At 41.8% G+C, this 27,565-nt stretch overlaps 1 protein-coding gene across 5 annotated transcripts in view; it reads left to right on the top strand.

Annotated features, from left to right (window-relative positions):
- Window positions 1-27,565, top strand: part of STS (steroid sulfatase) — a 184,596-nt gene that overhangs the window by 67,051 nt on the left and 89,980 nt on the right. For all 5 annotated transcript variants that reach the window (XM_045000095.1, XM_045000016.1, XM_044999950.1 and 2 more), the window contains one exon: window positions 6,304-6,440. In XM_045000095.1, the coding sequence (XP_044856030.1) occupies window positions 6,304-6,440 (137 nt within the window). The remainder of the gene's footprint in view (window positions 1-6,303; window positions 6,441-27,565) is intronic.

Below are 27,565 nucleotides of genomic sequence, written 5' to 3'. Positions count from 1 at the left end.
CAGTGAACTAACTGCCGGAGAAGCGGTCCCCACAGCCAGCAGCCGTCCATTGGGTTGCCGGAACAGCAGCCAGAATTCACTCCCGGGGCCGCTGGAGCAGCTGGGTGATGGGCTGACCACTGGAGCAGTAGTCCCCGGACCCCTGGAGCAGCAACCCCGCTGGAGCTGGAGCAGCAGCAGGGCTGGAGCAACTGCTGGAGGTCAGCTCCCGGCAGTGCTCTGACTGTTAGTCCCCCCCGCTTCCCCAGGGTATTTTTACTAAAAGTCAGGGACAGGTCATGGGTTTCTGTGAATTTTTGTTTATTGCCCCTGACCTGTCCTTGACTTTTAATAAAAAATAATCTTAACCTTACTTATGTCTCATCAGCACATTGTTTAGTAAATGGTCTGGTGCACAGGCAATCCAAAATTTCAAAATGTCAGAGGTGTATTTTAAACTTCTTTTGAATTGGCAGGGTAAAAACACCTCCATGATCTTTCAGCATACCTCTCTCTACTAAACTCATATGGCTGACCACCATTCATGGGAAAAAACAGTGAAATCAGACTTTTGGAAAAATTATATTTCCATAGATAAAATAGGCTCATAACTTAGAGTTATGGTGATAATGCTACTTGAGCATTTTTCATGCAGATACAGATGAAGCCTCCTCTCTAACGTCATGGCTTGTATAACCATAATTCTCTGAAGTCTGTGGTGACAGCTAATAAACATATCATTAAAAGAAATTACCTTTTATCCTATTCTATTCCAGTCACAATTTGGCATAGTCAAAACCCTGAAACACATTTATCTCTCATCCTCTTTAGCACAGCTGTGAGTTAGAGCTTTTTGATGTATCACCAAGGCTTAAAAGCAGGCACCAGGCATGCTGTACAGGTCTCATTTTGTACCAAAAATTACTGTGTTCGTAATTCTAGGATTTAAAAAACTCTGAAATCAGATGCTTTTCATGACTCCTAAAGAAATTAACCAGCTGATTAAGGCAAGACACTCATGTACTTGGATGTAGTTTATATATTGTATAGATATGAATGTATCTGTCTGTACAGTTTAAAAAAAATGATGAATTAGTATCTGATTGATCACCATCTGCGTTCTTTACTTGAATGTTTTCCCCTTCCTCTGCCCTATTTCTGTTTTGTTGCTTCAGAGTGTAAGTCAGGGGTCAGCAACCTCTGGCACGTGGCTCGCCAGGATAAGCACCCTGGTGGGCCGGGCCAGTTTGTTTACTTGCCGCGTTGGCAGGTTGGCTTCCACTGGCCGTGGTTCGCTGTCCCAGGCCAATGGGGGCTGCGGGAAGTGGTGCGGGCCAAGGGATGTGCTGGACACGGCTTCCCGCCACCCCTATTGGCCTGGGATGGCCAGTGGGAGCCGCGATCGGCCGAACCTGCCGACGTGACAGGTAAACAAACTGTCCCGGCCCGCCAGGGTGCTGACCCCTGGTGTAAGTTATTTAAGGAAGGAATCATGCCCTCTTGTGTCTGTACAGCTTCTTACACTCTGTGGGTGCTACTGGAAATAAAATAAAATAAATAAAGAAATAAATAAAAGTAATAATAATTTAGGAGTCATTTTGTCAGCAAGTTAGTGACACAGTTTGCTAGTAAGCAGTTGTAACAAGCATTGGATCTGTATTTCTGTATTGGGTTCCATGTATGTTTGGCTTTTCAGTTACAAAAAACTGTGGGTGGATAAGGAATCTTAAGTGTTCTTTTTGCCAGAAAGAATCATTCAAACATTTTCTTTTGTGGGGGAAAAGTCTGCATATATGCCCATAAACTACAAGGAAAGGAAACTATGTGTATGAATACTGTATATCTTAAACATTTAAAGCTGATGGGTATTAAATTGCAGATGTCAAAAACATGCTGGCAATGTGACTGCTTGGAAAAATCATTTAACAGAGATAACAAAGACACATCCCAGTCTAAAATATCTTCCTAGTCACAGCCAAGTTTCCCATTTTCTTATTCACACCACTTTTTTTTTTATAAGCCACTCCAAAATGGTCCACACTTCCCTTTTCTTGTCAGAATACTACAAGTGTGAGATGTTTAGCTTATTTTAAATCACATCTTAAAAAAATATTTCTGATTTTTAAATTTTTATTTTTAAGAAAACAACCAGGTTTTTAAGCACAAATAAAGTGTACAAGAAAAATGAATTTCTGACACAAGGACCCAATCTAAGGAGCTGATCCTACTTCCATGAAGTCAATGCAAGTTTTGCCATTTACTTCTAAAGGAGCAAGATTGAGATCTAAATGAAATTTGTACAATCGGTACAGCCAGAGAGTGGTAGTCCGATCTTGAAGTGGGTGCAATTAGCCTTAGTGAATAAGCATGGAAAGAATTCACTAATGAGATGAATTTTAAAGAGGTTTAAATGGGGAGAAGAACATTTGGTGAAAAAAGGGGAGAGGGAGTTCCAAGCGGAGAATTAGTTACTGCAAAATATCAGTTAGATTTGCACCCATCGATTCAGATATACTGTTACCTGTTTATGCCCAGAATATCTTGACATTCCTACCTACCAGATTGCTCCTCAGTCACTTATGTTTGATGCCATAGGTATACATTGGGTCAGATTCTCAGCTGGTGTAATCATGCAGCTCTATCAAAATCAATGGAGTTATACTGATGTACACAAACTGAGGCTCCGGCCCAATGATGTTGAATATATGTAACTGTATGGCAAAATTTGCCCAGCAATATTTTTAATATGATGCATCAGCTGGAAAGTTTGTAGCTTGTCCTTCTGATTGCAGGTTGATTTGGAAGTCATTGTGAGGAAATAAAAATGGAGTCTGTGATGTCATATTTACATTAATTTGCCAGTTTTGAATAACACTCACACCTACAAAGTGTGAGTCCCACTTGCTGCTCTACTACAGTGGCATCAGGCTAATACTATTTGCCACACTGGGCATATTTGTGGTGCCAATCAATGATGCTGATGCACAAAAAGAAGTAAAGAAAAGATGGGTAGGTTGCTTTCTGTGGCATTCACAAGGCAATAAATGGGAGAGGGAGAATTATGGAGCTGAATCTAATTTTTTACTAAGTGTAAAAGGAGGCTATAAAGTAGGGGTACAATTTAGACCCACATGAAGACCTAGAGAAAACTAAAGAGACCTTAGTGTCAATAAGAATCGGGCCCTACAACAGAGAGAATAAAAGAAATATGTAGATGCTATCACAAATAGCTAAGTATAGATTTAAGAATGTCTAATGACATATTTAGATGGCTTTTCTTTACTGAATTGGAATGATTGCATGTTTCATATCAACATAAAAATTTCTTGCTGTACTTTCAGCAAAGGAAACTTAGATATGTTGAAACTGAAAGCTCTCTCTTAGCATGTATACAAGATAGCAGCAATAAATTTTCAAACGAGATTTTACTGAAGTTCTCCAGTTAATAAAATAGTAGTTAAATTGTTATTGTCAAATCTCCCTCCCACCTACTAGCTGAGATGCCATCCATTTTCAAGGTTGCAGCAGAAGCAGTCAGTATTCTCCTCAAAGAGGCTTGGCATGAGATAAATGACTGTCTTTAAAAGATCAAAGGCTATTAATAGGCAAGACTCCTCTTCACCTGACAGGCAGCTGTCAGTCAGAGCTTGTCAATTTGAGCTGCAACCTGTAAGGAGGAAATTTTGTTAACCTAAACCACTGCCCGCAGCTGGAATACCAAACATTATGCTTATTGCAGAAAGCAGCTAGAAGGGCTTTTCTGAAACCTTAGCGCAATTAACAGACCAAGATGAGAGTGGGGGAGTGAGTGACCACAAGGAGCAAATATGACCCTGTGCCCTCTTGACTTGAGCTTTTTCTCAAAAAAAAATGTTGTTTTGTGAGATGGAAAGTCTGGCAATAGTTAACTATTGCTATGCGAGATAAAGCTGGTTACCTGATAGAAAGCTACACACTACAGCCTGGAAAACTCCATACTTAATTTAACTTCTGCTCAGTCATTGTTTTTTGTTGATAAAAAAGTTATGTAATACTAACAAACTGGATATAAAAAGAGAAAAAATCTGAGCTTGATGGACACTTGGACACCTGTCAAGTTCTCCGGCAGACAGAAGGTGGCCACCGGATGTCTACAGTTATTCACTTGAGACCTCCTCAAGACCCTGGGTGAATATGAATCTGGGGGTAATTTGGGCTGCTCTGTTAACCTGTTGGACATGTGTACATGCTGGAGATTAAATAAAGTTGAGCACTTTTGTTTCCCTGCTTGCATCAACTATCTATCAGCCGGATGGCTGTGTCCCCATTGATTTATTTCCTGCCACGGCCTTGCAAAGAGTAAAGTTACCAAGAGCTTTGCATTCAGCAAAACCCTGGGTAACAAAACCAGTGAAATTATTTTGAGTATACCTCTTCATGAAAGTTAGATCTTTGTCATCGTGGTGTTTTTTTAATATTATTTAATTTACAACTGTCATCTCATGAAAATAAGCACTTGTTACGGATGTGGTGGTGCTCACCTTTAACGGTACTGATGTAAATGTAGCTGTAGCAATTCTGCTATGTTGTTAGAAAGTGACAGTTTGTATGCAATTTCAGTTCTCTCTGATACTAACAGTTGAAAATCTATTTTTTAAGTGATGGGAAGAATATATGAGAAATTGTGTTATTCCCAGTTTATGGTAACAATCTTTATTTTTGTGACTTCTACTTTCCCAAATAATCTCCCAGGCACACGTCCTCAAAGGTATTTAGGTGCCTAACACCTACTGAAATAATGTGAGTGAAGCACCTAAATACCTTTGAGTATCTGTGCCTAATTAGAGCTGAACAGATAAAAATCTAATATAAAATAAATCATCTGCCTGGTAGAAGTATTTAACTAAAGGACAAACCATATTGTATTAGAAATGTTGGGGAAAATTTAAAAACATTAAGATTGGGTCTTGCCTACTATAGGTAGCCCTTAATGATTTGCCCATACAGAGCATAGATGAGACAATATCATAAACCTAAAAAACAAATAAGTGATCTTGAAATGCAAGTTGAAATAGGTTTATAAATACACCAGAATAGTTTGTTTATTTGTTTCTCTGTAGAATGATATATAGGTATTATAGCAATTCCTTTCATCAATGGGCTTTTCACAGGTTTTACAGGCCCTTTAGGGCTGAAAAAGAGAACCTTCCTAATTCAAAGGTTAAAAGTTTATTGCATTGTTTTCCTTACCTCATGTCCAAGTTTGGCTTTCTGGCTCAGCACGTTAATATTGTATTTTTGAAGGGGGTGGGGGTGTTTTTAACCACCAGAAGTTCAATAAGTACAAACAGTATGGGATGGGGAAATGTACAACAGAAAAAAACTGCTCTGACCTGTGTGTGCAAGGTGCCAGTCTAGACACACTGTACCCTAGCTGCTCATATGGTTCAGCTGAAATGTACAGTGCGTGGAGTATCATAACAATAAGCTCAACTAGTCATTGTTAATACTCTGGGTAATGTCCCCCACACTAGGATTGTAATGCAAAAATCCATACTTATCTAAGCTTTCCCTTCACAGCCTTCTGGATTAAGACATATATATTGTCAGATCCCATGAAGAGCAAAATTGAAGCTCTGTTGTTGTTGTTGTTGTGGGGGTTTATTTTTTTCCTTTCTTTATTAGAGAATAATCCATTGAGGAAATGACTTGAAATGAATGAAGAGTGGATATTGTTACAAGAGAAAAATATTTTTCTACCTCTCTATATATTATGCATAACTTTTGTAATACTATTGTGTTCGGTTCCCGGTGATAGCTATATATTTTTGGTCCCTATTGCTCATGCTAACCCTGTTAGTTGTTAAATGTCCATATGTTGAGCTTGCCAAGAAGAAAGTTGGCTAAGCATCTTGTTTGATTTGGGGATTGTATATCTTTTAAACTATGCATTGTTCTAGTGCTTCCTGATGAGGTCAGAGAGAGCCTGAATTGGTAATAACTGCAGAAAGAAAGGCAAGTGGCTAGGCACTTTTAGGGCCTGACTCTGGAGAGTGGTTGTGCCAGTGTTTTTTAAACAGGTATAACAACTAATCTAACAGAAGGATTAACTTGTCTGTATTTCTTATCTTCAGTACAGTATGTATTAAGAGTGGCATTTCTAACACGAGATTCAGAATTGCTCTATAAATGATTTTGTTAGTCCTTCCCCTATATAATAATTCTTCTGTTCTATAGAATATGCATGTAGAAAAACTTCATTGTTAGAAATGTTGTTAAATTTTTATTGCTGTCCCAGTGACTTACTTTGGGGGGGGTTATTTTATTTTATTTTATTTATTTCAGGAATGCTGATATACCATTTCTTCTTTTCCTGTCCTACCTTCAAGTCCACACTGCTCTATATGCATCAAAGGATTTCAAAGGAAAGAGCAAACATGGTTTATATGGGGATGCTGTAGAGGAAATGGACTGGAGTGTAGGTATGTTGCACATTTATCTTAAATGAGTTTAAAAATTTTCACAGATGTTTCTTTAATCTTCATTAGAAATTTGTGACGATTCCACTGCATGCAAAATCTGCTCTGGTAAGGGGAAGACTAAACAATTACTATGTATTAATACTGATTCCTTAGATGCTGTGTCATGCTCAGATGCTATTAATACTGTGGGTCCCTTGGTATCATTTGAAGTCAGTATAAATTCTGCATGCTGCAAGTCATCAGAGGGAAAGCTGAGTTAAGGAGACTTCATAGGGCTGTCATCAAAAGAACTAACGATAAAATAACTGCAAAGTCTTAATATGTACTGTTATTGTTAGTTCTTAGTAAGCACAATATATAATGAGTAATTCTTCTGTATTGGTGAAATCAGTCAAGTAGGGTCCACTTCTCTGGGCACAATACAGTTAAAAGGCAAATAAGTCACCTCTCAAGGCACAGATCCTCTGATGTTGCAGAGAGCAGTAAGTTATCAAATCGTTCAGTGGGCCTGCTTTATTTCTAGGCATTTTGGAATGACTCTCCATTTCTAGAGGTAATCACCTGTGAAAACAACTCACAGTTCATACTTGAAACAATCAGGTGAAAGTAGAACAGTACTAAAAGATAATGAACATCTTGCATTCCTCCTCCTTACCTACCCGAAGCCAATTCTGGTTTTAGTAAAGCCAAGTAAAAAATTACTTTCTTCACATAAGCAATATTTACTAAATTACTATAAACAGACTTTAATCTCAATATTAGATGCATGCTTAATAATTTGCTTTCAAACAATGTATTTTGATTGCAAGCATGTAGAGTTCAACTCCATACACATTTCTGTTCATCTTAGCAAGTGAGGGAGACTTGCACTGAATCTTCCTTACGCCCTCAACTTTCACCACTCCTCCTGGTGCTATTTGGTTGTTTACTACAATCTTAGCATTAGACTGCCATATGTTTGGTGAACATCCACGTTGTCATGCCCTCCAAACCATTAGCATGTCTGGGACATCATGTCTTTTCCTCTACCTCTGCTTCCAGTTTGGGGTCTTCATACACTGTGGTAAGGATTAGGCAAATCTAATTCAGCACTACTTGTTACTGCCATTCGTTACCTCAGCTTAATTGTGTTCACCTGTTGAGACAGTTTACAGTTGTGGCCACTGAATACAAGCATCTAGTTGAAGACAAACGCAACAGACTAGCTGTTCCTGAAGCACTAGTATTGTAGAGTTGTTTACAAATTGAGTGTCACTACTTATATCCAAAGGTACCACTGGACTCTCAGGGAATACTTTAAACATACCAAGCAGCAAGTTTCAACATCAAAAAGATATAGTTAAAACAATTTGGGATATACCAGATAGCCAGGATCTGGCTTTATTCTCCTGGCTGTTTTGAATCATATGTAGTCCATATTAAACAGAGATAGTTCCAGTCATGAGATAGTAAGCAACCTCTGTTCTTCCTCAGACTCCATTGCACTTCTTTTCTTTTCTTTTCTTTTCTTTACAATATGTCATAAAAGGATGAGTAGCAGCAGAGCTACACACCCAGGGCCAGATCCTCAATTAGTGGAGCTCTGCCAGTTTATCCCAGCTGAGGATCTGGTCCCACAGTCTGGCTGTTTGGTGAGAGTGATTTATTCTCAGGTTGCATATTTGCTCCAAATGAAAAAGGGAAATTGTAAGTTCTTATGGATACATTCTCTTCCATAATTACAACTATAAAGAAAAGGACTGGTCTTGGGATTTTCAAAGGAGTCTGAGGTAGTTAGGTACCCAACTCCCATGGAAATAGGCACCTAACTCCCCTAGGCTCCTTTAAAAATCAAAGCTTAAATGCCTGAGAGTAAGAGTAGGTTTGACAAACTAGACATTTAATGCATTGCTCACATCGGTGGCCAGCACACCGACTTTGATTTCTAATCTGGTACCTCTTCAGCATCTGTGCTAGGAAATACAAACAATATTAGCTGGAACAGCTGGCCTGAAAAAGTGAAAAGCTGCAAATTTCCCTTAAAGAGAAGTTTGATCCTCTGATGACCAAACATAAGTAACTAGCTACACAAGAAAAATACAAATTGGGCAGGGGAGACCACAGAAATGTCAACTTGACATGAAGGGTTGATTCACAAAAGGACTTAGGCACCTAACTGCCACTTTAAGTACCTAAATCGCAGAATCAGACCCCACTAGGATTCACAAAGCCCCCGCTTAGGTACTACCAAACTCTGTAGACTTCTAAACTCAGTTGACACTCAAATTTTTGCTGTAAAATTTCCCTAAGTGCCTATGTTTCTTCTGGTTATGCACACTGCAGTCCCATGTCAGTTATCTGGATGCCTAAGTCCCAGTGTGATGCATGAATCGGGGAAAGATAGGTGTTCCGCCACCTAACTTGGCAGCAAGGACACATCTGGTAAGCATGGTCGGAGCTCACCTACTCAATCAGGCCCCTGTAAATGACATGCCTACACAAAACAGCCAGGGCAGAGGTGGACCTCCTTCATAACTTTTAGTCCAGTGGTTAGAGTACTAATGTGGGATGTGAAAGACTAATGGTTCAAGTCCCCACTTTGCTGGAGGGGAGAAGGAATCTGAACTGGGGTGCACGACCTCTCAGGTGAGGGCCTGAACGGTAGGGCTATGAGATATTCCAAAGTGGGACTCCCTCAGTCTCTTCTGTTGAAGCTCTTCCACCATGGATAAATCATTTAAGAAAAACTGAAGCAGGGGAATTGGATCCTGGGTTTCCTTTCTTCCAGGTGAGTTCTCTATCTACCATGCTACAGAGTCATTCTCATGTCTCTCTCTCTGGTCCAATGACTCCTTCATTATTTGTCCACAGTGGAACAGCTTCAACTGGAAAAACTGAGGGAGCAACCCTTCTTCCCCCATCAGAATATCTTATAGCCCAGTGGCTAGGGTACTCATCTGAGAGGTGGCATGTTCCAGTTCATATCCCTCTTTCTCCTCAGGGCTTGAGTATCCTAGCCACTGAGCTAAAAGTTGTCTCCGTCCCCATCATGTGCCTAACTTTCTTTGTGAATATAGCCCAAAATCTTTAAATTAAAAAGTAACTTAATTATAGCTGGGCAAAAAGACAGTATAAAAAAACACATTAGAGCACTTAACTTGAAACCGGACAAACCACCCTCAGCTGAGTACTTGAGAAACATTTTGCTTTTAGTCTTAAACACGGTCATCCATGAGCTGCTCAATGTGGGCAAATGTCACAGAAAATCTTTGTTGGTGGGTAATGAGAAAGTGTGAACAGCTGTACTGAAGTTGTGACTGTCAGATTCCAGAGATTAAGAATTTGTGTCAAAAGCAGAAGCATGAAGGTGAATGAAAATTGTTCCCTGATTTTTGAGCCGAGTAACTCGGGTCAAAAAGAAGGATTTCGCTGTCATAAAGTTCTTAAAGTAAGGAGAAGACTTCTTAGTTGTGTCTCTCCGGACTGAGAATCTTCAATTAAGGAAAACTCTCCATTTTTTGAGACTTAATCACCTAATCAACTATTAAAATAAAAAGAGAGTTTTCCTTCTTAATTTAAGCAGGGGAGTTGACACAAAAGCAGGTGGATGAAATACTTTTAAAAAAATCTTTTATGTTTGAGGCATGTTAAATTGATACTTGATGATTATGATTACAATCTATGTCCCAAATACTAAGTACAAGCTCATAGGATAAGCTTTAGGATCCTGTATTTCTACTGCTCATGCATGTTTCATGTGTATATAATAGAATTCAGTGCTTAAAGAGTTCACAGTTTTAATGCTGCTTCATATGACATGCCTTGCGGGGTTATTTTCTGACTAGTTAACATTTTAAATTTGTTTCAATGTAAGATAAGTACCTTATTATTTATATTAATGATAGTTAATAGTTGTAGCAGGTGAAATAACCTCCCACTGTAAAAATGAAGGGGGGTGAAGAGACTATAATCCCTTTTTCTTGCTGTTATTTTTTTTAAATAACATAATAGTGGATTTAATGTGGAAGTCTGAATGGATATGTGCTGAAATGATTTATGATAAAAATTAAACCACACTAATGTAATCACTACAAAGAGTTCTGGAGCCCCCTGTAGCCTTATGTTACAGCTATGTGAAGACATACCTCTTCAGAGCTCTCTCTTCTGTTCTCCTTACAGTAGGGGGGCTTCTAACAGAGAGCCTTTTATTCTCCTGTAGAACAATCAGTGCTACATAGTTCACACATGAGGAAGAGCTAGGAAATGCTGTCTATACTCTGGGACAAGCCAAACACCAGTAAGGTGTGGCCATTACATTGGGTGTCTTTATTATTATAAAGAGAATTCCATGAACTTCCCAATAACATGAAAAACAGAATTTCCCCTCCCTCACCATATTCCTAAGCAGATGTTGTCAACAAGGTGTACTTATGATGCTCATTAAGAAAGCAGGGAGGAAACAAACCATTTTGGACATGAAGTTTCTGTGTGGGAATCTCCTTAATAGTGTGGATAGTTAGTGTAGAAGAGAAAATAGGTATGTCCTACCTACAGTCAGTTCACATTTAGAAATGAAGATTTCTGGGTGTGATAGGATTCAAATTTGGAAAAGCCCTTGGCTGACTACAGGTAGGTACAAGCAAGATACTTATATTACCCTATGATGGTGACAAGCTGTGGACATGATTTTACTGTCTTGGACAGTACTGCCCTATTGAGCGATGTTGGTATTTTCTTGTTGTATGCTAAGTAAATGGTGGTATGTCAGAAGTATGGGCAAAATTTGATAAAGGGGCATGTAGGAGAATCAAGGAACAAGATTTTCAAAAGTGTTTAATTATTTTGAATGGCTAGCTTGAGACATCTGAAAATGAGTCTGAAAGTGCTGAGCTTCTACCCAAGCTCCTTTAAGATGTACCTAGCTGAACAACCAAAACTTAAGGCACTCAGAATGACTGGGGTGAAATCCTGGACCCATTCATACCCATTTGAAAATCATAGCAAATACTTTATGGTCTGACTTGGAAAAGAGAAGACTAAGGGGGGACATGATAGAGGTATATAAAATCATGAGTGATGTTGAGAAAGTGGATAAGGAAAAGTTATTTACTTATTCCCATAATCCAAGAACTAGGGGTCACCAAATGAAATTAATAGGCAGCAGGTTTAAAACAAATAAAAGGAAGTTCTTCTTCACGCAGCGCACAGTCAACTTGTGGAACTCCTTACCTGAGGAGGCTGTGAAGGGTAGGACTATAACAATGTTTAAAAGGGGACTGGATAAATTCATGGTGGCTAAGTCCATAAATGGCTATTAGCCAGAATGGGTAAGAATGGTGTCCCTAGCCTCTGTTTGTCAGAGGATGGAGATGGATGGCAGGAGAGAGATCACTTGATCATTGCCTGTTAGATTCACTCCCTCTGGGGCACCTGGCGTTGGCCACTGTCGGTAGACAGATACTGGGCTAGATGGACCTTTGGTCTGACTCGGTACGGCCTTTCTTATGTTCTTATGTTATGACTACCCAATATCACCAGGTGTGTTACCAAAATTCAGAGCTCAAATGCCATGAACGTAGTATGGAGAAACTTTGGACTTCAGAATCATACTTACTATATAGGTTTTATAGAGAATGAGTCCTAACACTGACCTTTCCTGCTGTATAAAGTCCAGAAAAGGAGTTTAAATGAAGCAGTTAAAAAGCATGCTGCAAATGTTACTCCTGTCCTTGGAAAAAGTAGTTTATAAAAGTATGATTCCATTTTGTTTATTTTTACTAAGAAAGTGAGGCATTTGAGACTGAAGAATAGTCTGACATCATTATTATTATCCTGTAAGTTTGACTCAGAGCTGAGCAAATAGTAAAGTGAACAATAGCATATTTTGGCTAATAAACCCAAGACAATGATTTCATAAATAAGCCCTTTGACTGCTTTGAGCATTGGTCTGCTAAACCCAGGGTTGTGAGTTCAGTTCTTGAGGGGGCCATTTAGGGAACTAGGGTAAAAAAAAAACTATCTGGGGATTTGTCCTGCTTTGAGCAGGGGGTTGGACTAGATGACCTCCTGAGGTCCCTTCCAACCCCACTATTCTATTTAGATATGTGACTTGATAGGGCAAAATAGAGATGAAGTAATATAAAAATATGGGTGTTATTTTCATGAATAAAGGTGCATTTTACTTTTTCAAAACTTCACAACATTCAAGAATATAGTCTCTTTTCTCATATATTTATAGGGGACAATTCACTTTGACCCCTGCATAACACAGGCCATAGAATTTGTTTCACTAAAACTTGCCTTCTCAAAAGATATCCACTCTGGATTTGCAAACCTCAAGAGATGGATAATCCACCACTTCCCTTGTTAGTTTGTTCCAATGGTTAATAATCCTCCCTGTTTAAAAAATTGTGGTACTAAGTCTTGTGGCCTGTTGGATTTACCATTTATCCTAGATGACCATCAGTGTCTAGAAATACTTCCTTCTACTTCCAGCTTGTTAGGAAACTTCTCCCCTTCTTTGCTGGTCAGGATCTGATCACAGTGATTCATATATTTATCACTTCCAAACTGGATTACACACTGGGTCTGATCCTCAGCATAGCACCATTAACTTCAGTTGTCTTCAGACCAGCTGAGGATCTACTCCAAAGTGTATGGGTCTGAAAGTGGAAGCAATACACAATGCAAAATTTGGCAGGTTGCCTCCTTAACAGGATGGGCTGCGGTTAGCATGTCACTCCAATGCCTTTATCTCTCCACTGGCTCACAGTCTGGGTTTATTGCCTGTTTGAAGCCTGATCTTTCAAAATATCTGTGGCTCAAGACACAGTTCCATCAGTGGCCTCATCCCCAGCCAAAGTAATCATCATGACCTGCCAAAGTAGTTGTGCTCCTCTGCAACAATGGAGATTATGGAGTCCAGGAAGATGCACAGAAAGAGAGAGCAGCTGAAGGTCTATGCAAAAACTGTTGACCTCATTACCAAATTTATCTGTTATATGCTTATATCCTATACTGATGGGCCTGCTTAAATAAAAAATGTTAAAATAGGCATGTGCTCCTCCCAACAGGGCCGGCTCTACAGTTTTCGCCGCCCCGAGCAGCGTGCCGAATTGCCGCTGTGAACGGCGGGGGCAGTCCGTGTGCCCTTAGGGCGCCAGGCGCGTTTCCGGGGCGGCGGCAATTCGGCGGCAGCTTCTATGTTTAGCTGAAGCCGTCCCGGACAGCTAAACATAGAAGCTGCCGCCGAATTGCCGCTGCCACGGAAACACGCCTGCCGCCCTAAGGGCACACATACTGCCCCCGCGGGCCGCGGGGGCAATTCAGCGCGCTGCTGGGGGCAAAACAAGGGGGACTGCCGCCCCTTGCAGAATGCCGCCCCAAGCACCAGCTTGGAATGCTGGTGCCTGGAGCCGGCCCTGCCTCCCAAGGGCTTTCAATTACTGCAGCCACAAAGAGTGAGATGATGACAACTGCATATTTAAATAATGCTTTTCATCTGAAAGTGCTTGACAGCTATAGAATGAAATGCAACAGTTGGTAAGCACCGAGAGAATAACAGGTTTATAAGTAATAGCCAACATGGATTTGTCAAAAATAAATCATGCCAAACCAACCTGTTTTTCTTCTTTGACAGGGTTACTGGCCTAGTGGATAGGGAGAAAACAGTAGATGTGATATAATATGATTTTAATAAGGCTTCTGACACAGTCCTACATGATACACTCATAAGCAAATTAGGAAAATGTGGTGTAGATGAAGTTACTACTGGGTGGGTGAAAAACTGATTGAGAGACCATAATCAAAGAGTAATTATCAATGGTTTTCTGTCAAACTGGGAGCACATAGCTAGGGGGGTAATGCAAGTGTTTCTCCTGGGGATGGTATTAATCAATATTTTCATTCATGACTTAGAATGGGGATTATGCTTATATAATCTGTGGATGACACCAAGGTGCGAGGATTGCTAGCACTTTGGATGCCAACATTAAAATTCAAAACAGCCTTAACAAATTAGAAAATTGGTCTGAAATCAACAAGATGAAATTCAGTAAAGAAAAGTGCTTCACATAGGAAGGACAAATCAAATGTACAACTACAAGATAAGGAATAACTGACTAGCTTGTAGTGCTGCTGAAAATGATATGGGGGTTATAGCAGATCATAGATTGAATATGAGTCAGTAATGTGATGCAGTTGTGAAAAAGACAATATCATTCTGGGATGTATTAACAAGAGTGTCATATGTAAGACATGGGAGGTAATTGTTCTGCTCTACTAGGCACTGGTGAGGCCTTAGCGGGACTATTGTGTCCAGTTCTGGGCACCCCACTTTAGGAAAGATGTGGACTGTAGTGAGGCAGAGTGGCCTCCCTCTGAGCCTGAGAGTGAGGGACCAATACACTTGCCTTGGTAGGCATAGTCAAACCAGCCCTGCTCCCTGCACAGGAAGCAGAGAGGTGTGTCAGGAAGTCTCAGTGTTGGGCCCTGCAGCTCAGTTGGGCAGGAGCAAGGGAAGAAGGCAGATGCCCCTAGCAGAACTCGGATCCGAAACTGCACTGTGCAGCACCCTGCTCACCAGCCATAGAGAGGAGTTACCAGGACTGCCATCAGCCATGTGTCCTGAAGAGATGGAGGACTCTTGGACCACAGAGCCCTGCACCGACACTGTGGTAGGAAGTAGCCAAGGGAAACCAGACTTTAGTCCAGTTGGGCTGCCGGAGAGCGAGTCAGCATGTTTTGGTGAGATCCCTACTGACCCAGTGGCAGGACCATTCACCATTGTTAGTACCCTGGGCAGGAACGCAGTGGAGTAGGATGGGCCTGGATCCTCCTACCCACCTGCCATCAATCCCACCCCTGATTTGGCGGCCTGCTTCCCCTTGGCTGGATGGCCTGTGCTGTGTTTTTGACTTGCCCCAGCCAGAAGGCTGTGAGGGCCTCGACTTCTGTTTGCTGGCTGCCTTATTCAGGAGGCCTAGGCTAAAGCCGGCTCCTTGCTGGGCCCCGCCCAGAGGGCCAGAGTCCCAGACTGTTTGCTGGCTGCCAGGAGGCTCAGGCTAAAGACTGCTCATTGCTCTGCCTCTTCCAGAGGGTCCGAATCCCAGACTGTGATCGCCATCTGCCCTAGCCAGGAGGCTTGGTCTAGAGACTGCTTACTGCTCTGCCCCAGCCAGCAGACAGAGCTATAGTCTGCTAATTGTTGTTTGTTGCCTGATGCAGCGAGACAGATTGGCCTTCCTCCAAGCCTGAGACTGAGGGACCACTACATGGACAAACTGGAGAGAGTGCAGAGGAGAGCAATAAAAATAGCAATAGGTTTAGAAATCCTGACCTACAAGGAAAGGTTAAACAAGCTAGGCATGTTTAGTCTTGAGAAAAGGCTTGGGGGGACACCAACCTAATAAGTCTTCAAATATGCTAAGGCGTGATATAAAAAAGACCATGATCAATTGCTCTCTCTGGGTATGTCTACACTGCAATTAGAAACCCATGGCTGGCCCATGCCAGCTGACTAGGACTTGGGCTGTGGGGCTGTTTCATTGCAGCATAGACTTCTGGGCTCAGGCTGCAACCTGAGCTCTGGGATTTTCCCACATTGCAGGGTCCTAGAGCCCGGGCCCCAGCCTGACCCCAGGAGTCTACACTACACTTAAATAGCACTGCAGTCCGAGCCCAAAGCACTGGGCACAGGCCAGCCACAGGTGTCTAATAGCAGTGTAGACATACCTTAATTCTCCTGAAGGATTAGGCTTAATCTTTAGCAAGGGAGATTTAGATTAGATATTAGAAAGTTTCCCCGTAACTATAAGGATATTTAAGCACTGCAATAGCATTCCAAGGGAGGTTGTGGAGTCCCTGACATTGGAGGTTTATAAGAACAGGTTCAACGAACCTGTCAGGGATGATCTAGGTATACTTGGTCCTGCCTCAGTGCAGGAAGCATGACTGGATGACCTGTTTGAAGTCCCTTCTAGTTCTACATTTCTGTGATCCTAAGGGCCTGATCCAAAACCCATTAAAGTTAATGGGAATCATATCCATTGACCCAACTGTTTTATACTGCACAGCAAAGAATTACATCTTTGGAGAAGAAGAGAAAACTTTTGAAATTAGGATTGTATAAGAAATTTGGATAGGCAGAATACAATTAATGAAACTGGAATTTGTCCAGGACACCAATATTAGGACAATCAACAACACTCCTACTCTTATGAAAACTATCATGGAGTCTAAATGATCACAAATATTCAGGAGGGCAGAAGAGAGCTGCTTCTTGAGATGCTGAAATATGTACTACACTCTCTCTAATTCATCTGTTAGTGTCTTCCATATGTAGAGCAGCATATATGATGGATCTGTGTTTTATAATAGAAATCCTTTTTGCATTCTAGAAATCTTATGCCGAAGTTATAAATGCTCAGATTTTTAAACTTGAGAGACTATTTCTAATGAGAAAGTTGTCAAAGGAAAGCATCATTTTTTTACTTTTAAATTACTCAGCACTGAAACTGCATTCATAGGAAATATTTTTTTTAAATTTGCTATCCTATTTCTAAGAATAACTTTTTTTTTATTCTTCTGGGAAATGGTATGACATTCAGCTAAACCTATTAAAACTGGCCCTTCATTTAGTCATAATATGTGAGCTGCTATTAGTGTGGCTCTCACAGCCATATTTTACAATGCAGGATTTGTATGCAATCAGCATTTATTTAGAATCCCACTCTATTAATTCCAATACGTGAAGGAATAATAAATCAGCAGTAAACTAGTGAACTCTGGATTATATTAAAAAGAAATAAAGATAGAGAATAATAATATGAGAAGCAAAAACAACACTCACTTATGCGCTAGAAAAAATGAATGAGGCACTCTTAATTTGTTGCTCTCAATTGTTTCCCTGTACAAGACTTCAGCATAGGGCTGTACGATAGGGGGCTAATTTTTCATTGTTTTGCTTCTTCCGCAGTCATTTACACCTCTGCAAAGTGGATGTAAAGTGCTATTGAATCAGAATGGTAGCACAAAGTGAAAGGCAGTACACAGTCAGGGCCTGGATCATTACATTCAGGCAGCTAATCAAGACTGAAGCACAAACAAAGCAGATTCAGGAAACTTAAAAGTGAGACTGACAAACTTTAAGAGGATGACATATGTGAGATAAGATACAGTTAACTTTGCATTTCTTGACTTTCTGTTGAGGTGTGTCACAATCCTAACATTTTAGAACAGAGATGGGCAACACGAGGGCCACAGAAACCACTAAAATTCTTTGGGGGGCCAGGAGGTAGGACATAAGGGAGTATGACATTAGGTCCTGTCCTCAGAGGATGTGTTGCAGGGTGGGTCATTCCTGCCTCGGGTGGAATGGGGTTGAACAGTGAGTCTGCCATGCACTCACACAGCAGTGATGGCTTCTGTCCCATAGGGCCGAGCCCAGATTCTTGCTTTGGCCCGTTGGCTAGCACCACAGCATCACGTGATGCACACATCAGCATGCAGGGGGGGCGCTCCCCCTGCAACACCTTGTCCTTTCCTGGCCCTGGTGCCACTGGATTGCCTGCCCTGAGCTGGGCTGGGATGGGCCAAATGAACTGATCTGGTGGGCCAGATATGCCCCCCAGGCCACAGTTGGTCATCCCTGTTTTAGAAAATTAATTAAATTTCCATGAAAGTTGGTTGATTAGCATCTATAGGAAATGGAATTTTTTATCAGTTGATAGTAAAGCGCTTCCCCACACTATTCTGCCAGTCTGCTTTTAACTTTAACATTGGAGGACTATTTCTAGGGCTGAGAAGGTAGTTAAGACTCGAGGAGTATTTAGTCTTTGGCATTGCTGGTGAAATTGTCAACAAGGATACGGCTTAGACATTTAGGTTGGTGTCTTTTGAAGGGTGGATACCTTCCAAACAGATCTGGGCTAAGACCCAAAGTCATTTCATATGTCATCAAACAGTAATGACTTTTAGTCACTACTGACTGGGGCTGGATTTAAGAGGTGATTTTGTAATGAAAGACTCCACATCCCATTTCCAGTGTGATAAACCTTCTGAGTCATCTAATTCCCACTTACATGCAGGTTTTTATAACATCTTCGTGCAAAATAAAACTCCACTGAAAACATTATTTAGAAGATTATAAAGCACATAGGTAGCCACTTCTATAGTATTTTTTTAATCAGTCAAGTTTAATGATATTGATTAACATTCAAGTAGAGTACTAGATAGTGGAAATCTCCTTTATAATGCACCAGATACTTGCATTTGAAATTACACCATGGAAGAAATGTGCTGTCAGATGCTGTCAGCAGCCAGTAGGGAAAGGGTTAATCTATGCCAGTACAAAAAGTTTTTGTGACTAGTGCATTTTATTTTGCAAACATAATTTGTATCACTTCCAAAATTAATTAATTCACCCAAAGTTATGAAGCCCTGAAAATTGGGCCTTGTAAAAGAAACACTGAGAGAACATTTTGTAGACTTGTGAACGGAAATGCTGCAATCAGCTAGAAAATTAACATTACTCTTGAGAAGATCTGAAGTTTCCGTAACAAGAAAAAAAGCAAATGCTTGTATTAGGCCACCTAGGGATAAAAGAAACCCAACAACTCCACAAATTCCTCTCCAAACAATAAGGATGCAAAGTTTTGCAATCAACAACTTTCTACCACCCACACACCTTCACAGAGAAGTAAGTTTTCCTCCTTACTTTTAATCAGTCATTGAGTTGAAATAGTAGGATATTGATGCTTGCTTAAAGTGTGAACGGGAAAACTAATTACGAATGGCAATCAAGATAACAAAGACATTCTTGGCCTAAATTTACCACAGGATCTTTGCTGGCTTCTGCATATACCTGGATGGAGGCTGCTAGTGGTGCAAATTCTGTTTGGGGGACAGTTGTAAACAGAGAGTTTAGAGGGGGATCGTACTACCCAAAGAGTGTGAAGAATATATAACCAGAGCAGCTGGGCATGTGACAATCCAGTGCCTCACCTCAACAGACCCTTTAGCAGGGATGGCTTGAAACTGTCATCAGGAATTAAATCTGCTCTGTCTCAGCAGAAACCTTGCAGGAAAGCATTGAGGATGAGTCCCCTATCCAGTGCAAGGAGCCAGGCTGGCACAGAGAGGTGTGATTTATATCTCACTATGCCAGCTTTGGAGAATGTGCCTCTTGTGAAGATGAAATCTCTCAGCATTGACTATGAACATGATTTTAAGATCCTTTTTCAACACCTGGACATAAAGCAATATCTGTTTAGGTATTTATAGCTCACATAATAATTACATAAAGACAGGGCCACCCAGAGGATTCCGGGGGCCCGGGGTCTTCGGCGGCGGGGGGCCCTTCTGTTCCGGGACCCGCCGCCGAAGTGCCCCAAAGACCCGCGGCGGGGGCCCCCCCGCCGCCGAATTACCGCCGAAGCGGGACCCGCCGCCGAAGCGCAGCCCGGTCTTCGGCGGTAATTCGGCGGGGGGTGTGTGTCCCCGCCGCGGGCCTTCGGGGCACTTCGGCGGCGGGTCCCGCTTCCCCCCCGCCCCGGCCCCAGCCTCTTACCCCCGGCTCCCTCCTCACCCGGAGTCTCAGCGCCTCGCCGGAACAGCCGCAGCGTGTGGCGGGCGGGGCCTGAGCTCCGTCCCGCTCAGAGCCGCGTGGTGAGGGGGCGAGGCTGGGAGCTCCAGGCCGAGCGGAGGGAGCCGAGCTCAGCCCGGAGCTCCCAGCCCCGCCCCCTGACCACGCGGTTCTGAGCGGGGCGGGGCTCAGAGGCCCCGGCGGAGACTCGGCGCTTGATGCGCTGAGGCTCCAGGAGAGGGGCGGAGGCGGGAGCCTCCGCTGTTCTCTTGGGGGCCCCTGCGGAGCCCGGGGCCCGGGGCAAATTGCCCCCTTTGCCCCCCCCCTCTGGGCGGCCCTGCATAAAGAATGCAGTTGAGTAGTGAGGGATATTGATGATATAACTTACATCACTTTGTATGAGAAAGAAGCCCAAATTTGAAACAAAGAATCACAGAAACTAGAGATGGACAGACTTATTAAGGCATTTCATCCATATTCCTTATAGTGCAAGATACTGCCTGTAATTGCTTGTCCAGGACTCCTGGAGATCTAGTACAGCCTGTAAATAATTAAACACAAAAAGCACATTAAAATAACATTAAGTCAAGCACTTAAAAGTTAGGAAATGCCAAAATTGAGGTTGCCTGTGCAACTTTATTTTAGCTAATTTGTGTGTATACATTATGATACTTATGTCATCAAATATATTTTGTCCGCAGGACCCACCTAATCCAGTGCTCAGGATGGACTATGCTCACTGAATGAGCAGCTATTCAATATTTTGTTTTCTCCTAATTGTTCAGCATGTGGTCTTATTTACTGCACAATAGTCACAACCTCTTCTGAATACAGAATTGTTAATTTCTTCGTGGACTTTTCTGTGGCTCACATTATTGTAATGTCGGAGTGCTTCACAAACATAAATTAATTAATTTTCCCAACACTCCTGTGGAATGAGGGGATATTACTATTCCCATTCTACTGATGGGGCGCTCAGGCACATTAAGGTAACAAGCATCCATTAATTTTGTGTGTCTAGTTTGAGACACCTAAAACCTGATATTCACAGTGGAGATTTAACTGGTCCACCATGTGGATCCTGTCTCTCCAGTGGGGATGAACCAGAGAATGCATATCATGCATTACTCTGTACTAGCTTCTGATCCGGTTAAAAGTGTTGATCTTCAGAGCTCTTAATAGGGAGGGAACAATCTGTCTTAATAGACATCTTTTTTTTTCTGTGCCCTGCTATGGTAATTGCAATAAATTAGAATATTGTAGCAGACAGGCCCCAGAGTGATACATGCAATGAGCGGGTAGATTCAGAGCCTTCTGAGTCTATGTCTATACTACACATCACTGGCGGTGGTATGAGTTGTAAGTGTAGCTATATTAAGCAGTGAGAAGCACTGTGGTGTATAGCTATGTGTGTCAATGAAAGGCTGTGGTGGGGGGAGGCACCAAGGAAAAGTTTCATAGCTCCCAGTTGACAGAGCCTTTCACTATGGCAAGGAAAGGCTCAATCTTTCCCTGATGCCTCCCACCTGTCAGAACCTTTTCCTGCTGCCAGAGTCTTTCCCCGTAATGGGGAAGGGCTCCAGCAGTGGGGAGCTACCAGAGCTTTTCCCCACTGCCTCCCTCATGCCAGAGACTTTCCCCACTGGGGATTCTTTTCCTGTGAAGAGGAAAGGCTCCATCGGTGGGGAGGTGGTGAGACACTACACTGCTAAAAATAGACAGGAAGGCACAGCTTGGGCGAGTAGATAACATGTATGCTATGTTCTGGCATACATACCCACGCCTTTTGGGTGTGTTTTTACTCTACTTGCCTAAGCCATGCCTCACAAGCTACACTGCTATTTGTACCCAGGCAGGGGTGGTGGAGAGGCATTACATGAGTATGTACTCCAGATCTTCCTGAAAGACGCGTGCAGTGTAGCAGTGTGCCGTTTTGCCATTTTGAGGACTTAATAGAAGAGACCTATCTCTGTGTACAAAGCTTTCCTTCAATAACAGAGCTGTAGAGCCAGCCATGCTCTCTGGGAACACAACCTCCAATGGAAAATAATTAGGGTAGGGCTGGTGAGTTTGGGTCTTTTGAGGAAGAATCAGTATGAATCTCACTTTTGTACACGGGATCTAGACACTATGGAGAAAAGTGCATTATAGATGCATACAGACGAGCTATCTGAAGTGTGGTGATATCCCAGCATGACAAACACCTTGTCAGGCCTTCACACTTGATTCCTCCTCCCCTCACACATGCATCCTTTTTCGTCTGTCTCAGAATAACCTTCACTTTATTTTACGTTAACAATGTTATTTGGAGAAGGAGGATGGTTCAGTGGTTAGGGCACAAGCTGGGGATTTGAGAAACCTGAGTTCAATTCCTAGACTTCATGTATGACTTTGGGTAAGTCTCTCTGTGTCTCAGTTCCCCATCTATAAAAATGGGACTAATGCCTCACAGGGTTGTTATGAGGCTAAATACATTAAGGATTGGGGCATGCTTAGCTTCTGTGGTTATGGGCGCCATATAAGTATCTTAGATATATTTTTTTTAATTGACTTTGTTTTAATTTCTAAAGCAGACTGGAATTTAAAAACAAAGTAGGACAGCATTAATCTGAGGAATAATATAAATCTTAAAAGTGCTTTAAGCTGAAAGAAAATTAAAGGATGGCATGCTCATTAAATATAAACTTCTGTTTTTCTGCAAACCCATGCATAACTTGATCCTGGCTGTTTAAAAAAAATAACACAGGATGTCTCGGCATTTGTAGCAAAACTATACAAAATACCAGTTTTGACTGGTTAAAATGGTTAGTTTGACAGGTACAGGTCTGCTTGTTATCCAGAGTGGAATAGATTTTTGACATCAGAAAGCTGTAGAAATGTTAAACAAGTTATCAGTCAGTAAGGTTTCACATGCTGTTTTTTTATTTACAATATAATATGAACAGATGTAATTTGTCCCTGTCTACAAAATCATCAGCATATGCAGAGGCTTTCAAAATCATTTAATAATGAGTAATGAATCAAAGAATATAAAGAAGATATGATGAATGGTTAGGAACCATTGGTACTATATTTTCAGGTGACAAATAAGAAAACTGCCTTTTAAAAGTCTGTGATTTCTTGGTTCTGAACTTTGTAAATTTGAAGTTAGACTTTTCCTGACAGCTAGCTAGATCTACAGAGCTGTTTCTTGCTGACAAGTTGCATCAGTAATGAGCCTCTAACGAATGCATTTATACATTTGCTTTGGGGAGTTGGATAGTAAATTGCATTTTCTTAGGAACAGGAAGAGGGGATCAAAGGAAAATAAGCTACTCTGACACTACCAGAAGCTTTGAAAACTGGCTTTTGAAAACAAAACTGTTTTGGTTATGAAACTTGACGCATGCATAATTTGGTTGTTTGAGCTATTTTGTAAATAAAAGGGGGTAGGGAGGAAGTAAATCTACAATATATTGATTTTAGCAGAGATGCATTCTTACTTTATCTAAAAATAGAGTTTTTTGTATGTTTGTTTGAGGTTGTTCTGTTTTCCCAGATGCTAAGAGCAGTTGTGGTCCATCAGTCATATCAGGCATCCCATTAAAGACAATAAGACCACTTTTAGGCCACTTTGGACATAGCTCCATATCTAGTAATGTGGACAAATGTTGTCCTCATTCAAGTACACTGCTGCCTGCAGTGACTTCAGTGGGAGAGGTGTACTCTCATCCAAGGGCAGAATCTGGCTCTTGTTCTGCTTATGCTGTTCTGGTTTGCTCTTGTTCTATCTACTATGCCATGGACAGATCATCCATCCCTTCCTTTGTCTGTATTTCCTCTGTGTAAAACCCTCCTACTGGATTGCCATGGCTCTTTTTCTCTAACGGCTTTGGACATCCACTCCTACAATTTTTTCATCAGGTCCCATGTATATTGGCATATTAGAGTGCCTCCGTGTATGTAGTGCTGCAGAAACCAGAATAATGTAAGTTTGAAGAGACAATGTAATAAAATTCTAATATGAAGAACATACAGGTCCTTTCTGAAGTCCTGGCACAGTCAAGGAATTATGATGTGACTGGAATAACAGAGACTTGGTGGGATAACTCACATGACTGGAGTACTGTCATGGATGGATATAAACTGTTCAGGAAGGACAGGCAGGGCAGAAAAGGTGGGGAATTGCATTGTATGTAAGAGAGCAGTATGACTGCTCAGAGCTCTGGTATGAAACTGCAGAAAAACCTGAGAGTCTCTGGATTAAGTTTAGAAGTGTGAGCAACAAGGGTGATATCGTGGTGGGAGTCTGCTATAGACCACCAGACCAGGGGGATGAGGTGGACGAGGCTTTCTTCTGGCAACTAACAGAAGTTACTAGATCACAGGCCCTGGTTCTCATGGGAGATTTCAATCACCTTGATATCTGCTAGGAGAGCAATACAGCGGTGCACAGACAATCCAGGAAGTTTTTGGAAAGTTTAGGGAACAATTTCCTAGTTCAAGTGTTGGAGGAACCAACTAGGGGCAGAGCTCTTCTTGACCCGCTGCTCACAAACCAGGAAGAATTAGTAGTGGAAGCAAAAGTGGATGGGAACCTGGGAGGCAGTGACCACGAGATGGTCGAGTTCAGGATCTGACACAAGGAACAAAGGAGAGCAACAGAATACAGACCCTGGACTTCATAAAAGCAGACATTGACTCCCTCAGGGAACTGATGGGTAGGATCCCCTGGGAGAATAATATGAGAGGGAAAGGAGTCCAGGAGAGCTGGCTGTATTTTAAATAATTCTTATTGAGGTTTCAGGAACAAACCAACAAACCCGATGTGTAGAAAGAATAGTAAATATGGCAGGCAACCAGCTTGGCTTAACAGTGAAATCCTTGCTGATCTTAAACACAAAAAAGAAGCTTACAAGAAGTGGAAGCTTGGACAAATGACCAGGGAGGAGTATAAAAATATTGCTCAGGCATGCAGGAGTGAAATCAGGAAGGCCAAATCACACTTGGAGTTGCAGCTAGCAAGAGACATTAAGAGTAACAGGAAGGGTTTCTTCAGGTATGTTAGCAACAAGAAGAAGGTCAAGGAAAGTGTGGGCCCCTCACTGAATGAGGAAGGCAGCCTAGTGACAAAGGATGTGTAAAAAGCTAATGTACTCAATGCTTTTTTTGCCTCTGTCTTCACAAACAAGGTCAGCCCCCAGACTACTGCACTGGGCAGCACAGTATGGGGAGAAGGTGACCAGCTCTGTGTGGAGAAAGAAGTGGTTCGGGACTATTTAGAAAAGCTGGATGAGCACAAGTCCATGGAGCCAGATGCGCTGCACCCGAGGGTGCTAAAGGAGCTGGTGGATGTGATTGCAGAGCCATTGCCATTATCTTTGAAAACTCCTGGTGATCGGTGAAGGTCCCAGATGACTGGAAAAGGTTTAATGTAATGCCCATCTTTTAAAAAGGGAAGAAGCAGGATCTGGAGAACTACAGGCCAGTCAGACTCACCTTTGTCTCTGGAAAAATCATGGACCAGGTCCTCAAGGAATCAATTCTGAAGCACTTAGAGGAGAGGAAAGTGATCAGGAACAGTCAGCATGGATTCACCAATGGCAAGTCATGCTGACTAACCTAATTGCCTTCTATGATGAGATAACTGGCTCTGTGGATGAGGGAAAGCAGTGGACGTGTTATTCCTTGACTTTAGCAAAGCTTTTGATATGGTCTCCCACAGTATTCTTGCTGGAAAGTTAAAGAAGTATGGGCTGGATGAATGGACTATAAAGTGGATAGAAAGCTGGCTAGGTCGTCGGGCTCAATGGGTAGTGATCAATGGCTCCATGTCTAGTTGGCAGCCGGTATCAAGTGGAGTGCCCCAAGGATTAGTCCTCGGACCGGTTTTGTTCAATATCTTCATTAATGATCTGGAGGATGGGGTGGACTGCATGCTCAGCAAGTTTGCAGATGACACTAAACTGGGAGGAGTGGTAGATATGCTGGGGGGTAGGAATAGGATACAGAGGGACCTAGACAAATTAGAGGATCAGGCCAAAAGAAATCTGAGGAGGTGCAACAAGGACAAGTGCAGAGTCCTACACTTAGGACGGAAGAATCCCATGCACTGCTACAGACTAGGAACCAAATGGGTAGGAAGCAATTCTGCAGAAAAGGACCTAGGGGTTACAGTGGATGAGAAGCTGGATATGAGTCAACAGTGTGCCCTTGTTGCCAACAAGGCTAACGGCATTTTGGGCTGTATAAGTAGGGGCATTGCCAGCAGATCGAGGGACGTGATCATTCTCCTCTATTCGACATTGGTGAGGCCTCATCTGGAGTACTGTGTCCAGTTTTGGGCCCCACACTATAAGAAGGATGTGGAAAAATTGGAAAGAGTCCAGCGGAGGGCAACAAAAATGATTTGGGGGCTGGAGGGAACTGGGATTGTTTAGTCTGCAGAAGAGAAGAATGAGGGGGGATTTGATAGCTGCTTTCAGCTACCTGAAAGGGGGTTCCAAAGAGGCTGGATCTAGACTGTTCTCAGTGGTACCAGATGACAGAACAAGAAGTAATGGTCTCAAGTTGCAGTCGGGGAGGTTTAGGTTGGATATTAGGAAAAACTTTTTCACTAGCAGAGTGGTGAAGCACTGGAATGGGTTACCTAGGGAGGTGGTGGAATCTTCTTCCTTAGAGGTTTTTTAAGCCCTGCGGATTGGTCCTGTTGGGGATTGGTCCTGCTTTGAGCAGGGGGTTGGACTAGATGATCTCCTGAGGTCCCTTCCAACCCTGATATTCTATGATTCTGATTCTATTCTAAGATTTATCTTTCTAAGGGATCTTACACTTCTCTTTGTAGTTAAAGTGAAGTTTCTTTGATTCATATAAGCATTGTCCAGGTCCAGGATGCTCAGTTATTCATTGTTCTTCCCTTTAGAATGGAAGAAGGCATCCTGATAAATCCATGTAGAAAGAGATTATCACAAGACGTATTTTACTTTAGAGCTTTAATATAGTCATAGAAAGTCCCTCTATTTGGCAAAAATTCAAATCTTACTGAATATTTATAAAAGATCTTTATAGGGCATTTAAAAATGAAGATACCTAATTAAACTATAGGATTCTCCAGGGGAAAATCCATAGGTCATTTATTTTAAACACTCTGGGCTAGATCTTCAGCTAATGTAAATATAGTTGATATAACTCCACTGAGGTCAATGGAACTATGTTGATTTACATCAGCTGAGGATCTGGTCCTTTTGAAAAAAAAAAAACAAATTTTATGTTATTCTTTTAAGAAAAGATTGTAAAGTCCATGTGGTTGAACCGAAGGGTATTTGGTTTTAAGATCTAGCCACAATATCTGTGGTGTAGCAGCCAAACTGTAGATCCTCCTAAGATGTGCAAGGTTTGTCTATGTCAAATATTGGCAGGGAAGAAAAGAAAACACAGGAACTTCCTGCCAGCAGCTGGCTGGCAAGGAGCAACACACATATTGCTGTCAGCAAGAAGTTATAGGAGTGTTGTTTGCAAAGGAGAGAGAGAAGAAAAGCAAATGTACAGTATGATGGTTGTGCAGCTGGAATAAGGGAGAGATTTA

The sequence above is a fragment of the Mauremys mutica genome, chromosome 1, assembly GCF_020497125.1.
Source record: "Mauremys mutica isolate MM-2020 ecotype Southern chromosome 1, ASM2049712v1, whole genome shotgun sequence".
Lineage (NCBI taxonomy): Eukaryota > Metazoa > Chordata > Testudines > Geoemydidae > Mauremys > Mauremys mutica.
This window is presented reverse-complemented; position numbering and strand designations above follow the sequence as displayed.